Here is a 13,982-nt window from a genome sequence, read left to right as displayed (position 1 = left end):
TTATTTATTTGCTTATTTTTAAAATATTTTTTTAGTTGTAGATAGACATAATATCTTTTTTTAAAAAATATTTATTTTTTTGTTTTAGGTGGACACAATATCTTTATTTATTTTTATGTGGTGCTGAGGATTGAACCCAGTGCCTTGCGCATGCAAGGCAAGCGCTCTACCATTGATCTACAAACCCAGCCCCACAAAATGGCAATATTAAGAAGCACATATAGGGGCTGGAGATGTGGCTCAAGCGGTAGCGCGCTCGCCTGGCATGCGTGCGGCCCGGGTTCGATCCTCAGCACCACATACCAACAAAGATGTTGTGTCCGCCGAGAACTAAAAAAAATAAATAAATATTAAAAATTCTCTCTCTCTCTCTCTCTCTTCTCTCACTCTCTCTTTAAAAAAAAAAAAGAAGCACATATATCTCAAGTCTGTTACTTTTAATTTTGGGAATATATCATGAGGAAATACTTAAATGGTGAAAGAACAATCTGTACATCATGCTCCTACCCATAAAGAAATAAAACCCATGAATAACCTGAGTGTCTAACAACTTAGCATGGTAAAAAACAAACCTACGAAAAAAAATCACAGTCCTCTAAGCTTTGGGAACATATAATCATCATCATCATCATCATCATCATAATCATCATAATCATCTTGGTACTGGATAGTGAATCCAGGGTGCTTAAAACTGAGCCATATCCCCAGTCCTGTTTTCTATTTTTTAGAGACAGGGTCTCACTGAGTTGGCTTAGGGCCTCGTTAAGTTGCTGAGGCTGGCTCTGAACTTGTGATCCTCCTGCCTCAGCCTCAGGAGCCACTTGGATTACAGGTATTCACCACCATGCCTGGCTTATAGAAATTATTTTATTGAGATATTAGTAAAATACAGATTCCTGGAAAAGTAAAAGAAACTATAAAGTTAATATCACTTGAAAACCCACATCCCACTTGACCTGTTAATATTTTAGTATCTGTCGATGTTCTGTATGTACAGTATGCCTAAAATAAAGTGGGGGTCATCTGATCCTTATTTCCTTAATAAGAATAACTTCTCTTGTTCTTTGATTCAACCAATGTATCTAGAGGGCTAGTACTCTGCTACTCACTGGAAGATTAATCTACTCACGTGAAAGATTAATGGCCAACAAATAACAAGTGAACATTTTCATTTGGATGTTTAATAGACTTTTAAAATTAATTAATTAATTTATTTTTGTGGTGCTGGGGATTGAACCCAGGGCCTTGTGCATGTGAGGCAAGCACTATACCATCTGAGCTATATCCCAGCCCCTAATAGGCTCTTTTTTTTTTTTAAATATTTTATTTATTTTTTAGTTTTTGGTGGACACAACATCTTTGTTTGTATGCGGTGCTGAGGATCGAACCTGGGCCGCACGCATGCCAGGCGAGCGCGCTACCGCTTGAGCCACATCCCCAGCCCCCCTAATAGACCCTTGAGCTTCAAAGCGCAACTCCTGATCTACGACTGTTCAGCCCACGCCTCTGCCACTTCAGCTGGTGACTCCCTCGTTCCTGTTACTGGAGCCACACATCTGAGGAGTCATCTTCCACTTCTCCAACTTCTCACATCCCACGTCCAATCTGTCAGCAAGTCCTGATGGTTCTCTCTTCAGAGTGTGGCCAGAATTTGACTATTTTTTTTTTTTTTAAATCGCTTCTATTATCCTGAGTCACCCCCTCTCTAGCCTGGGTGGCTATACTAATCTCCTAGATTGCCTTTCGGTTTTGCCTGCTTTTCTTTTTCTTTCTTTCTGGTTCTGGAGATTGCACCCAGGGGTGCTCTACCATTGAAACGAATCCCCAGCCCTTTAAATTTTTTAAATTACTTTTTTTTTTTTTTGTAAGAGTCTTATAGTTACACACAGTTGTTGGGTTCATTCTGATAAACTCATACATGCATGAAGCCTTTTTTGATTTTTATTCTGAGACAAGGTTTTGCTAAGTTGCCCAGGGCTGGCTTCAAGCTTGCCATGCTCCTGTCTCTGCCCCTTGGTGGCTGGATCACAGGCCTGCGCCACATGCCTGGCTCTGACCGTCTATTCTTAACATAGTTATTGGGTGGTTCCTTCTAAATCATAAAAATGGTTCACAATGCTCTTCAGCTCAAACCCTGCAAAGACTCACTCATTTCACTCAGAATAAAACCCACGATCCACAAACAGGCCAACAGAACCCACTGTGCTGTGGTTCCTGGTCCCCTCTGCCTTGGGTCCACTCCTCCTGCAGCTTGCTCCATCCCTGCACTTTTGCTCCTATATGAACGCTAGCTAGTGTGCTCCTGCCTGGGCCTGGCGCTGGGGGCGCTTGCTGGGGTGCCCATCTCCCCTCTCACTCCTCATCAGCTTCAAGGAGCTGCTCTTAGCCTCGGGTCAACCTGGCCCAGTGTGTGAAGCAGCACTCCCCATGTGCGGGGCCCAGCACCCTGCTTGCTTTCACTCCTGTCACAGTGCTTACTCTATCCCGTGTTCTTCCCCATCCCTGGCCGCCCCCCCCCCCCAGTATTGGGGATTGAACCTAGAGGTGCTCTCCCGCTGGGCTCCACCTCCAGCCCTTTTTGACACAGTGTCTCACAAAGTTGCCCAGGCTAGCTTAGAACTAGCGATCCTCCTGCCTCTCCTGCCTCTGCCTACGGAGCAGCGCAGGCTTACTGTTGTCATTTGTGGTGCTGGAAATGGAACTTAGGGCCTTGCAGGTGCTAAGCACGTGCTCTACCACTGAGCTAGACCCTGGCCCCTGCTACCTTCTTCTAACATACAACAGGTGCCACCCTTTTCTGTTGATTTTTATTTATTTATTTATTTATTTTTGGGTACTGGGGATTGAACTCAGGGGCACTGGACCACTGAGCCACATCCCCAGACCTATTTTGTATTTTTTTTAGAGACAGGGCTTAGCACCTCGCTTTTGCTCAGGCTGGCTTTGAACTCATGATCCTCCTGCCTCGGCCTCTGTTGATTATTTATTGCCTGCCTTTTCCTTCCAGAACAGAGGCCTCACGAAGGCAAAAATCTTTGTTTCGTTCACTGATGTGTACCTAGCATCAGAAGAGAGCTGGGCAGAGCAGGGCACACTGGAACTGGGTCATCAAGCTACCTTGCTAGTGCCCTACTGTTATCCACTGAAGTCATAAAAGCTAAAGGAAACACAAAACCGATTTCCCTACTCTCACCCCTACACACATCTGTACTGCACTTCCGATGCCAGGTATTCATCGGTTTCCCTAAACAGCAAGAGATCTCCAGGGGTCACCAAGGCGGGGATCCTATAATTCAAACCAGTTCTGATGCCACCTCCCTACCTGGAGAGCAGGAGCTCCCACAGGCTCAGGGCCAGGTCCCACAGCACTGCTCCCACGTCAGATGCCAGCTCAAAGCCCCTGGCTGTGATCTGCACCCCTGCCCGACTGGCTCTAAATCAAGGGTTCCCATGATCCTGTCCTTCACTCTGATTAATTTGCTAGAGTGGCTCAGAGGACTGCTTACTTATTTATTACAAAGAATACTATAAAGGACACAGGTGACAAACTGCAGGGAAGTGACACAGAGAGCAAGGCATGGGGAAGGGGTATGCAGCTACTGCCTGCCTGGGCATGCCCCTCCAGCACACCACATGTTGGCCCCCAGAAGCTCAGGGGCTTTATGGAGGATGGAAGGAGGGCTGAAGCTTCCAAACTTGTAGTCATGGCGTGGTTATTTTTGTCCAGCCCCTGTCCAGGATCCCACCCAGAGTGGCCGGGAGATGCAGCACTGTTATAACAGGGCCGTGAGGACTGGCAAGACTTAGGGTCTCAAGTCACAGCAAACAAGTTTCCCCCGACTCCTCTATCTTCAAATTCTCACACTAAGGATTCTTTTCCTTTTTTTGGTGGGCACTAAGGATGGAAGCCAGAGCCTCTCACATGCCAGGCAAGCACTCTGCCATCGAGCTACCCTCCCCGCTCCTTAACTTCAGGATGCCGTGCATGTGTATATGTGACACTAGGGACTGAATATAGGTTGCTCTACCACTGAGCTATTTTGACAGCCCATTTTATATTTTTATTTTGATATAGGGTCTCACTAATTGCTCAGGTTGGATTTGAACTTGTAATCTTCCTATTTCAGCCTCCTGAGTTGCTGGGATTACACACAACTTCAGGATTCTTAAAACAAGTTGAGAGAGGCCAATAGCAAGTGAAATCATTTACACATACTTGTCCTGATTCAGCAGGATCTGGCTAGATGACAGACAGACCTGCCCAGAGGCCAATAAACTTGAGCAACATAGCTTTTGTGTATGTGGTGCTGAGATCTGGGTTTGATCAAACCCAGAGCCTCCCACATGCCGGTGAGTCCTCTACCACTGTGTCACCTCTAGCTCTTAGTAGCAACTTAAAAGAAAAAAAGTACAGGGGACATCTTTCGGTGATGTTGTTTCTCATATGGACCTGTGTTTCTGGACAATTTGTATGCCCTGGGAAATTAAAAACACCATATTTTCTCCTCTTTTTGAGAGCCTTCCTTCTGAGCAGAGCTGAACCTCTTGGCTACGCCTGTGTTTTGAGGTGCCAAGTGATCTTCGTGCCATTGTGGAGCCCCACACACACAGTGCATCCTTTAGGGATGTTCCTTCCCCCACTCAGTACACTTACATAAACATTTATTTTTTTTCCCACCTCTGAATATGCCTTAAAGGGCCAGTGGAGGAATCCACCATTGTCAAATCTGGCTAAAAACAAACCTGCTGCTAAACAAACCATAAAGATGCAAAATGATGTGAAATAAAACCAAGAAAACAGAATTAATTGCTATTAAAAATATATATATCAATTTGTACACAAATTTTTCTCCTAGATTATATGAGATTGTTATACACAGCAAATACCTGAAAGAAAGGAATTTTTTGCTTTTTATTTTTGGTACTTGGGATTGAACCCAGGGGTGCTTTACCACTGAGTCACATCCTGAGTCCTTTTTGCTTTTATTGTAAGACAGGGTCTCACTAAACTGCTAGGGCTGGTGATCCTCCTGGTGAGCACCCCGAGTAGTGTACACCATCACACCAGGCTCTTCTTTTTTTGAAACTAGTTCTCACTATGTGGCCCAGGCTATGAGCCTCTGGGTTCAGGTGATCCTCCTGCCTCAACCTCCCAGGTAGCTGGACTACAGGCATACACCACCGCCCCTGAACAATTTTTTCATTTTAAATAAGAAGTCATGGTGAATAATCACTGCATGGGCATCCAAATGGGGTCTCCCTGCATTGATATTTAATTTCAAGGTACTTAACCTAGAAATCAAGTATCATTTCATTGCTGTCTGCAACTCCCAACAAGTACTAGTGTGCTGGGATGTTTTCACTGTATCTCTTGAATTTTCTGGGAGTACATACCAGACTTCTTTCTCTTTTTTTTTTTAAATACCAGGGATTGAACCCAGAGGTGCTTACCCACTGAGCCACATTCCCAGCCCTTTTTTATATTTTATTTAGAGACAGGGTCTCATGGAGTTGCTTAGGGCCTTGCTAAGTTTCTGAGGCTGGATTCGAACTTGTGATCCTCCTGCCTCAGCCTCCCAAGCCTCTGGGATTATAGGTGTGTGCCACTGCACTGGGCCAGACTTTCTTATTTCTGAATCAGTGCTCACAGTGTGGTGTCTAAGAGGGTGAGACTCCTGGGTCCTTACCCCACCATTGTTGTTTATTGATAGTGTGACCTTGAATCTATTCCTTAACCTTCTTCTGCCAGTTCTTACATTCATAAAATAGGGATAACAATAGCCTCTCCCTCACTGGGTTGCTTTGCAGATAAAGATAATTCATATAAGTGTTTAGCACAATGGAAGATAATGAAATGCTCAACCAGTAAAATTATTACTACATATTCTTCAGTGCCTAATGTAATAACTGGCACACAAAAATTGATAATAAAAAAGGTTTAAATGATAATATAAACTGGGTGTGGTGGCACATGCCTGTAATTCCAAGGATTCAGGAGGCTGAAGACAGGAGCATCACATGTTTGAGGCTAGCCCGGGCAACTTAGTAAGACCCTATCTCAAAATAAAAAATGAAAAAGGAAGGCTGGGATTGTGGCTCAGTGGTACAGCACTTGTTTGGCACATTCGAGGCCCTGGGTTTGATCCTCAGCACACATAAAAATAAAATAAAGATATTGTGTCCAACTGCAACTAAAAAATAAATATTAAAAAAAAAAAAAGGACTGAGGAGATGCAGTCAGTGGTACAGCACCCCTGATTCAATTCCCTGTACCAAAAAACAAAACAAACACAAAAAACCGAATGTGGGACAAATTCCCTGGTCCCCCTACCTACTCCTCCTTCAGCAGTATGTTGTTCTGCATTTGCAAATGCGAGGTCCATGTTAATTCTCTGCATACACTAAGGGGTGCACTCCCTGAGGCTGGGGATGGCGCTGACCATTTCTGGGCCCTCTTTCCTGGGGCAGCTGTTGACGACGGCTGCTTTTCTACACTGGTTATTTCAACGGTGCACAGCTGTCGACTGACTCTAAAGAGTCGTGACACCGCTGCTCCAGGCAGAACTGTTCTACTTCCTGTTCTACACGCTGCATTTTAGGGACCAATTCTAAGATGAGGTCCAAGCTTCCCCAGATCACTCAGCTAATTCTGAGACTGTGCTGTTCCTGTCGATTCAAAATAGAAATATTCTCTCAGCAACCTCCTAAGGTGTGGTGTTACCTCATAGATGGGGAACAGCCAGGGAGACGGTCCTGACCTCATCTCAACGTCACCAAACTACAACCAAGTAGAACCAGCTGTCAAGAATCTTCAGCCAATCTGAATGTTCCAAAGGGAAAATGTCCTATAAACCTAATTAATCTAACACATTTTTTAAATTAGTTGTTGGTGGACCTTTATTTATTTTTATGTGGTACGAGAATTGAACCTAATGCCTTACATGTGCTAGGCAAGTGCTCTGCCACTGAGCCCCAGCCCCTAACCTAACACCTTCAACTTCCCATCTTCCAGGGCTGTTGTCTAATAAGAGCTGCACTAATAACAACACGGCGTGTGCGGCACACTTGGTGTGCGGCACACTTGGTGTACGGCACACTCGGTGGACACGAGCTGGCATCATGACTGTGCCTGTGGGTGTCACGGTGACCACTCAAGCAGTAGTTACTTCTGACCACTTCTCCCCTGCTGACTCGGCTCTCAACTGTATTCCCTGAAACCTGGTAGCTCAAGTGCAGAGCCCACCTTGACCCCTTTTTCTCCTCTTTTCTCATGTCTTACATTTTCAATGGTTCCAGGAGAGCCTGCACTTTCCATCTCTCTCTCCCTGCTGCCCTGTCCAGGTCAGTGGCTGCTCTCTAGCCAGGGCTGGAGCACTCCTTGCCTCCATTCTTACCTTCCTCAAATGCCCTTCAAATGCCCTTCCCAGCAGGCTTTCTGAAGTGCAGATGCGATAACGCCACTCCTCTGGGTACAGACCCTATCCTGTACTACTGGCCTTATTACACAGTACAGCATCAAGCCCAGCTCCCCTGGCCTGGAGTCCAGGCTCCTTCCTGCTTGGCTCCTGGCTGCTCTTCCTGCTTCTTCCTCTTTCACCCACACACCCTCGCCCGGCCACGATGCTGCAGCTGGTCTGTGGGTGCTCCTGTTTCTCTGCTTCCCTGCTCCTGCGGCTGGACGCCACTCCTCACTTTTCTGCCCAGCCAGCTTCCAGCCCTCTTCAAGGCTCAGTCAGTTCAACATAAGTCAAAAGCCGTGCTCTGCAATTAATGAGCTTGAAGATAGTGGAGTAATTCACCTAAGAGAGTTTTCAAAAGGGGTTTGTAAAACAGACACTTAAAAAAATTTTTACTCTGGGGGGTGGGGTTGTGGCTCAGTGGTAGAGCGCTCACCTAGCATATGTGAGGCCCTGGGTTCGATCCCCAGCACCATATATAAATAAATAAAATAAAGGTATTGTGTCAACTACAACTAAAAAATATTTTTAAAAATTTGTTTTATTCTGGTGTAAGGCATAATGGTGCATGCCTGTAATCCCAGTGACTTGGGAGGCTGAGGCAGGAGGATCAAAAATTTGAGACCAGCCTCAGCAACTCAATGAGAGCCTGTCTTAAAATACAAAGGGCTGGGGATGTGGATAAGTGGTGGTGCCCATGGACTCAGTCACCAGTACCACCCCCGCCCACCTCCAACCCCCAAATTTACTTTGGTAAACCATAAAACCCAGTTAATCAGAAATTCCCTAAGTTTCATTTATTAGGTGCTTAATATCTATTAGGCACTTGGCATAAGTTTTTCTCATTTAATCTTCATAATGATATGGCTGGTTTGACATTATTGCTCCTGCTTTAGGGGTGAAGAAACCTGGGTTAGATAATATTTCAAAAGGATAAAAAGACAGTAAATGACAAGTTGACATGTGAACACTGGTCCACTGATCTCTAAGCCCACAGCCATGACCACTGTGCTGTGCTGCCTCACACCACCTATGTTTGTCTGGCATGTTTAAAATGCAGTTTGGGCCCTGATTTGATTTTGTTCCTAACCATGCAGTGGCTTAGTGTTTATGCTCTAGGACAACATCAGCTCCTGGATTAGTTTTCAATATACCACTGAGCATGGCATGAGACATACCTATGCCTTGTGATGAAGGAGCTGTTTGATTCTGTGACTTCCACCTCATCTAGACTCTCATTCATTCACAGTTGGCCACACTAAGCATCCACTGACAGCCCACCACATGCCAGACGCTTCTACACTCTGCCCCTCAGCTTCTTCCAAGGGCAGCTTCAGTCAGTCTCAGGAAAGCACCCCACCAAATCTGAGTACCCAAGTGCTTCTGGACAACAGGTTCAATATCTGTTGTAAAATAAATGAACCAATGATTTCCAGCAGTCTGCTCTCTCCAGAGAAGTCCAGGCCCCTCAGCCCCTAGGGTTGAGTTTGTTCCCTTTTAAGTACTGAGGAACTGGTCTGCTAATGCCTATAAAACACAGCATACACATAGTTAATTCGTAATTCCAACTTTTAGGAAATAGTAGAATCACTACTATCTTCCTGGCACTAAGAAGTAAATATGGGTGAAAGAGAGGTTAATGTATACCCTACAGCTATTGCAGACTGCTATGGGCTGAATATGGGTTCTCCCCAAATCCTTACGTTGAAGCCCTCACCCCATTTATGATGCTATCTGGACAGGGGCCAGAGGAAGAAAATTAGGTCATGAAGGGTGACATCCTTATGATGGGATTATTGGCCTTATAAGAAGAGACATGAGATACAGCAACATGGCTGCCCATAAGCCAGGAAAAGAGTTTTCACAAGAACCCAACTAAGCTGGCCCCTTACCTTGGACTTACAGCCTCCAGAACTGTGAGAAAGAAACCTACTGTTTAAGCCACCTAGCCTGTGGTGTTTTATTGTGGCAGCCTGAGCTAAGAGTGAAACTTTTAGAAGAAATTCAGTGAAACTGTGCCCATTAAGATGAGCTCTAATCCAAAATGACGTGTCCTTACAAGAGGTAAAGATACAAAAAAAGATGCTCAGAGAGATGACCATGCGGCCCCACAATGAGAAGCTGGCCATCTGCCAGCCGAGAAGAGGTCTCAGAAGAAACCAAATCTATTGACACTGGGGTCGCAGACTTCTAGCCTTCATAACTATGAGAAAATAAACCTCTTCTTTAAGCCACCCAGGCTGTGGCACTTTGTTAAGGCAGCCCTAGAAAACTCATGCACAGTGAAATGACAAGTACCGTAGCATCTGCAGTACCCACTAGCATTAAAATTGAGGCTTGAAGATAGGTGTGGTTGAACACATCTGTAATCCCAGTGACTCAGGAGGTTGAGGCAGGAGGATCATAAGTTTGAGGCCAGCCTTGGCAATTTAGTAAGAGTGTGTCTCAAAATAAAAAAAAAAAAGGGCAGGGTGTGTGTGTGGCTCAGTGGTAAAGTACCCCTGGATTCAATGCCCAGAACCAAAATAAAACAAAACAAACCCCAATATTGGGGGCTGCTTTAATCAACCATAATTAATTTGTTAGCTTCTTTATGTGTTAGGTAGGCATTTAATGTATCTATAAAGCTTCCAATCAGTAATGCAAAACCAAAGCAGCTTACACATCTACCCTATGCAAAAATGCACCCTTGGAAAGCACTGATCACCATGTGCTGAGAAATCACGCTCATTGCTCCCTTCCCCCAGAGACCCATAAAAGTCACCTGGTGAATACGTCTCCCCCAATGGAGAGAATTATCTTACCCAATCCTTCCAGTTCTTGGACTACTTCTTTCCAAACAGGCTCGATATGGATACAACTGAAGCACCAATCCGAGGTGATCTTAATGAGGTAGGGTTTCTTGAAGCTGTCTGGAACTACTTCGTTCACATAGTGGGAAAAGTGCAATAAATACTTCTCATCGATGGAGTCCCGCCGCTCAGAATTGAAAGGAAAGTGAAAGAAGGATTCATCAAAATAAAAATTCTCATGGAAATGGCGGAAGCGATATTCCCGTTGCTGCTGCTTCTGGTAGTCCTGGCTCTCCCCAGCATCGCCGTAGTGGTCATAGTGGGATCGCTTTTCTTCATTGGAAAGAATCTATAAAGAAAGAAAGAAAGGTAGATGAGAAATCTAATCCACAAAAAGGGTAAACTAAAGGACTTTTCTTAAGCAGTTTGAGAAGCAGGAAGAATATAAATGTAGAGAATAAGACATGATTAGACATTCTAAACACACAGTCTCAACATACGAGAAACTTCTCTCAAGAGAAACAGGGCAGGGTGGGGGATGGTGGAATGAGATGGACATTATCACCCCTAGGTATGGGTAATAATGGTGTGACTCTACATCACGTACAACCAGGGAAAGAAAAGTTGTGCTCCGTTTATGTAAAAAAATAAAATTAATTAGAGAGAGAGAGAAAGAAACAGTGAAGAAAACTCAAGGCTGACGTGTCGAAAACTCAAGGCTGACGTGTCTCAGGTGTTCAGATACTCATGCCTGTGTCAGCATTAAAGACTTTATCTAGGCAGTAAGCCCTTCAGTAAAATAGATTAAACTTAACATAGCGTTGACCCCCCAGGGCTCAGTCACAGGAAAACTAACTTGGTCACACTTTAGAGGTTGGAAAGTTCAGATCAAGGTAGGGAAAGCTGTGAGTCCCAAAGAGTAGCCACAGAATCGAGTCCAGGGCCTGTGGGTTGGTTGGCTTTGTTTTACCTAAAAATGCCTCTGACATCTAGCATTTGAGAATCTGTTTAGGAAGATGAGTCAAGCTGAGACAGGTGGGCTCTTAGGGATAGAGCAAGAGAACCTTACTAGATGGAGACCCGGATCTTTGAGCATGACCAGCCATGCTTGTCACTTTAGTTAGGTGAAGAAAAACCTCCAGGGCACGTTTGTACCAGATCAACCAGAACAAAAACATAACCGATATAAATGTCACCAGATCCACAGACCTACACAATGTGCCCACAACTGATTATGGCTGGACTGCTTACACATGAAACACCCTGAACCCCGAATATCAAATGATTGACACAGAATTTGATTTTCACAAAAGTAAGCCTGGGAATCCGCACTTCTCTTCCCAGCAAAATCCTCCACATAGAGGGCTCATTCCTTGCCCTGCCTCTGCTTCGCTGCCCTTTGACCAACCTTTGCCTGTGCCCTCCTTCCCACACACCCTCAAATTCCTCTTTTCCGGGGTATAAATTAAGAGTCCATCTGGGAGTTGGAGAATATCATGCTAAGCAAAGTAAGCCAATCCCCCCAAACCAAAGGCCGAATGTTCACTCTGATAAGTGGATGCTGATCCTTAATGGGGAGGAGGGAGGCAGGGAAAATGGAGGAACTTTGATTGGGCAAAGGGGAGGGAAGGTAGGGAGGGTGCATGGGGGCGGGAAAGATGGTGGAATGAGACAGACATCGTTACCTTAGTAACATGTGAGATGCTACATTGTGTACAATCATAGAAATGTAAAGTTGTGCTGCAATTGTGTATAATGAATCAAAATGCAATTGTTGTCATATATACCTAATCAAAAAACAAAAAACAAAACTCCTTGAAAGCAGGGAGTGTTTCATTTGTCACTGTATCCCACACTGAATGCCAACCTTAACATGGATGAGGTCTTAGTAGATCCCATTAAATGAATTAATGCCTATCCACTGAATTCATGACGCACATTTCTATTTATGTTGCTCCATAATGTCAAACATCTCACTTCACTTTCAATATCTGGATAGATAATATGTCCATTCAAAAAAAAAAAAAAGTCGGGCTGGGTTTGTAGCTCAGGGGTAGAGCGCTTGCCTTGCATGTGTGAGGCGCTGGGTTTGATTCTCAGCACCACATAAAAATAAATAAAATAAAGATATTGTGTTCATCTAACAACTATAAAAATTTTAAAAAACACACACAAAAAAATCCCCCAAATAAAACAAACAAAAACTCTATCTGGGCCAAGTCAAAGTTACACTGCCTCTCAGAAGGGACCTCCTTGGGCTGGGGATGTGGCTCAAGTGGTAGCGCGCTCGCCTGGCATGTGTGCGGCCCGGGTTCGATCCTCAGCACCACATACCACCAAAGATGTTGTGTCCACCGAGAACTAAAAAAATAAATATTAAAAATTCTCTCACTCTCTCTCTCTCTCTCTCCTCTCTCACTCTCTCTTAAAAAAAAAAAAAAAAAAAAAAAGAAGGGACCTCCTTGGACCCCTGTCTGGTAGCAAACCTAGGGGCTCAGTTGTACTTGCTGAATTCTCTGTTAAGCTCATCCCAGACCAAGCTACTCGAGCTGCTGTGCTGGAAGATTAATGAAAACCTTGTGTTTAAAGGTATCTGGGCACTGTATCACTGTTAATAAACATAGGCACAATGGTAGCGATTCTTTTTGTTGGTACTGGGGATTTAACCCAGGAACACTTAACCACTGAGCCACACTCCCAGCGGCCCCACCCCCCCTTTTCTATTTGAGACAGGGTTTTGTTAAGTTGCTCAGGGCCTTGCTAAGTGGCTGAGGCTGGCATGAACTTGTGATCCTCCTACCTCAGCCTCCCAAACCAATGGGATTATAGGCGTGTGCCACCACACCTAGTATGATTCTTTAAGGTAACTTTCTATAAAGGTAATAAAGACACATTCTGGGTAATTTTACAATTCTAATTAAACCTTTAAAATAGGCAGGACTTGGGCTGCGGCTCAGTGGCAGAGCGCTTGCCTATCATGTCTGAGGTACTGCATTCAATTCTAGCACCACATAAAAATGAACAAATAAAACAAAGGCATGCTGTTCATATACAACTAACAAAAATTAAAAAAAAAAAAAATGCAGTACTTAGCAGGGCTCGGTGGTCAAGATGGTGCAGGCAATCCCAGCGGCTCGGGATGATCAGCCTCAGCAACTGCGAGGCGCTAAGCAACTCAGTGAGACCCTGTCTCTAAATAAAATACAAAATAGGGATGGGGATGTGGCTCAGTGGTTGAGTGTTCCTGAGTTTAATCCCTGGTACTCCACCCCCCAAAAAAGGCAGGACTTGGGGTTGGGGTACGCACAAGGCACTAGGTTCGATCCTCCTCAGCAATGCACAAAAATAAACGAAATACAGGTATTGTGTCCCTCTAAAGCTAAAAACCATTAAAAAAATAAATAAAATAAAATAGGCTGGAATTTTTAAGAGCTGATGATCAGGCACATGATTCAACATAGTGAATGTGGCAAGTAGGTTTTCTCCACCATTTTTCAGAAACCGGGTCGGGCATGCTTTTCAGAAAGGACATTCTAGAACTGACCACCCAAGTCAAAGAACTGTGGCTGCACCACAGGTTGACATAGTACCTCGTAAGCCTTGCTGATCTGAATGAATTTGTCTTCTGCTCCAGGGTCTTTGTTTTTGTCGGGATGCCTGAAACACAGACGGGCAGCCAGTGAGACAGGGTTTCCTTCTTTACCCACAATTACTTAACATCCTTACATACACA

General features: G+C 44.5%; 1 protein-coding gene across 5 annotated transcripts in view; it reads right to left on the bottom strand.

Annotated features, from left to right (window-relative positions):
• The window catches only part of Dnajc16 (DnaJ heat shock protein family (Hsp40) member C16), a 40,313-nt gene that overhangs the window by 19,811 nt on the left and 6,520 nt on the right, over window positions 1–13,982 (bottom strand). For all 5 annotated transcript variants that reach the window (XM_005317487.5, XM_013364682.4, XM_078025345.1 and 2 more), the window contains 2 exons: window positions 13,840–13,906; window positions 10,262–10,598 (listed from right to left, as the gene is read on the bottom strand). In XM_005317487.5, coding sequence (XP_005317544.1) covers window positions 10,262–10,598; window positions 13,840–13,906 — 404 coding nt within the window. The remainder of the gene's footprint in view (window positions 1–10,261; window positions 10,599–13,839; window positions 13,907–13,982) is intronic.

Source organism: Ictidomys tridecemlineatus, chromosome 11 (assembly GCF_052094955.1).
Source record: "Ictidomys tridecemlineatus isolate mIctTri1 chromosome 11, mIctTri1.hap1, whole genome shotgun sequence".
Classification (NCBI taxonomy): domain Eukaryota; kingdom Metazoa; phylum Chordata; class Mammalia; order Rodentia; family Sciuridae; genus Ictidomys; species Ictidomys tridecemlineatus.
This window is presented reverse-complemented; position numbering and strand designations above follow the sequence as displayed.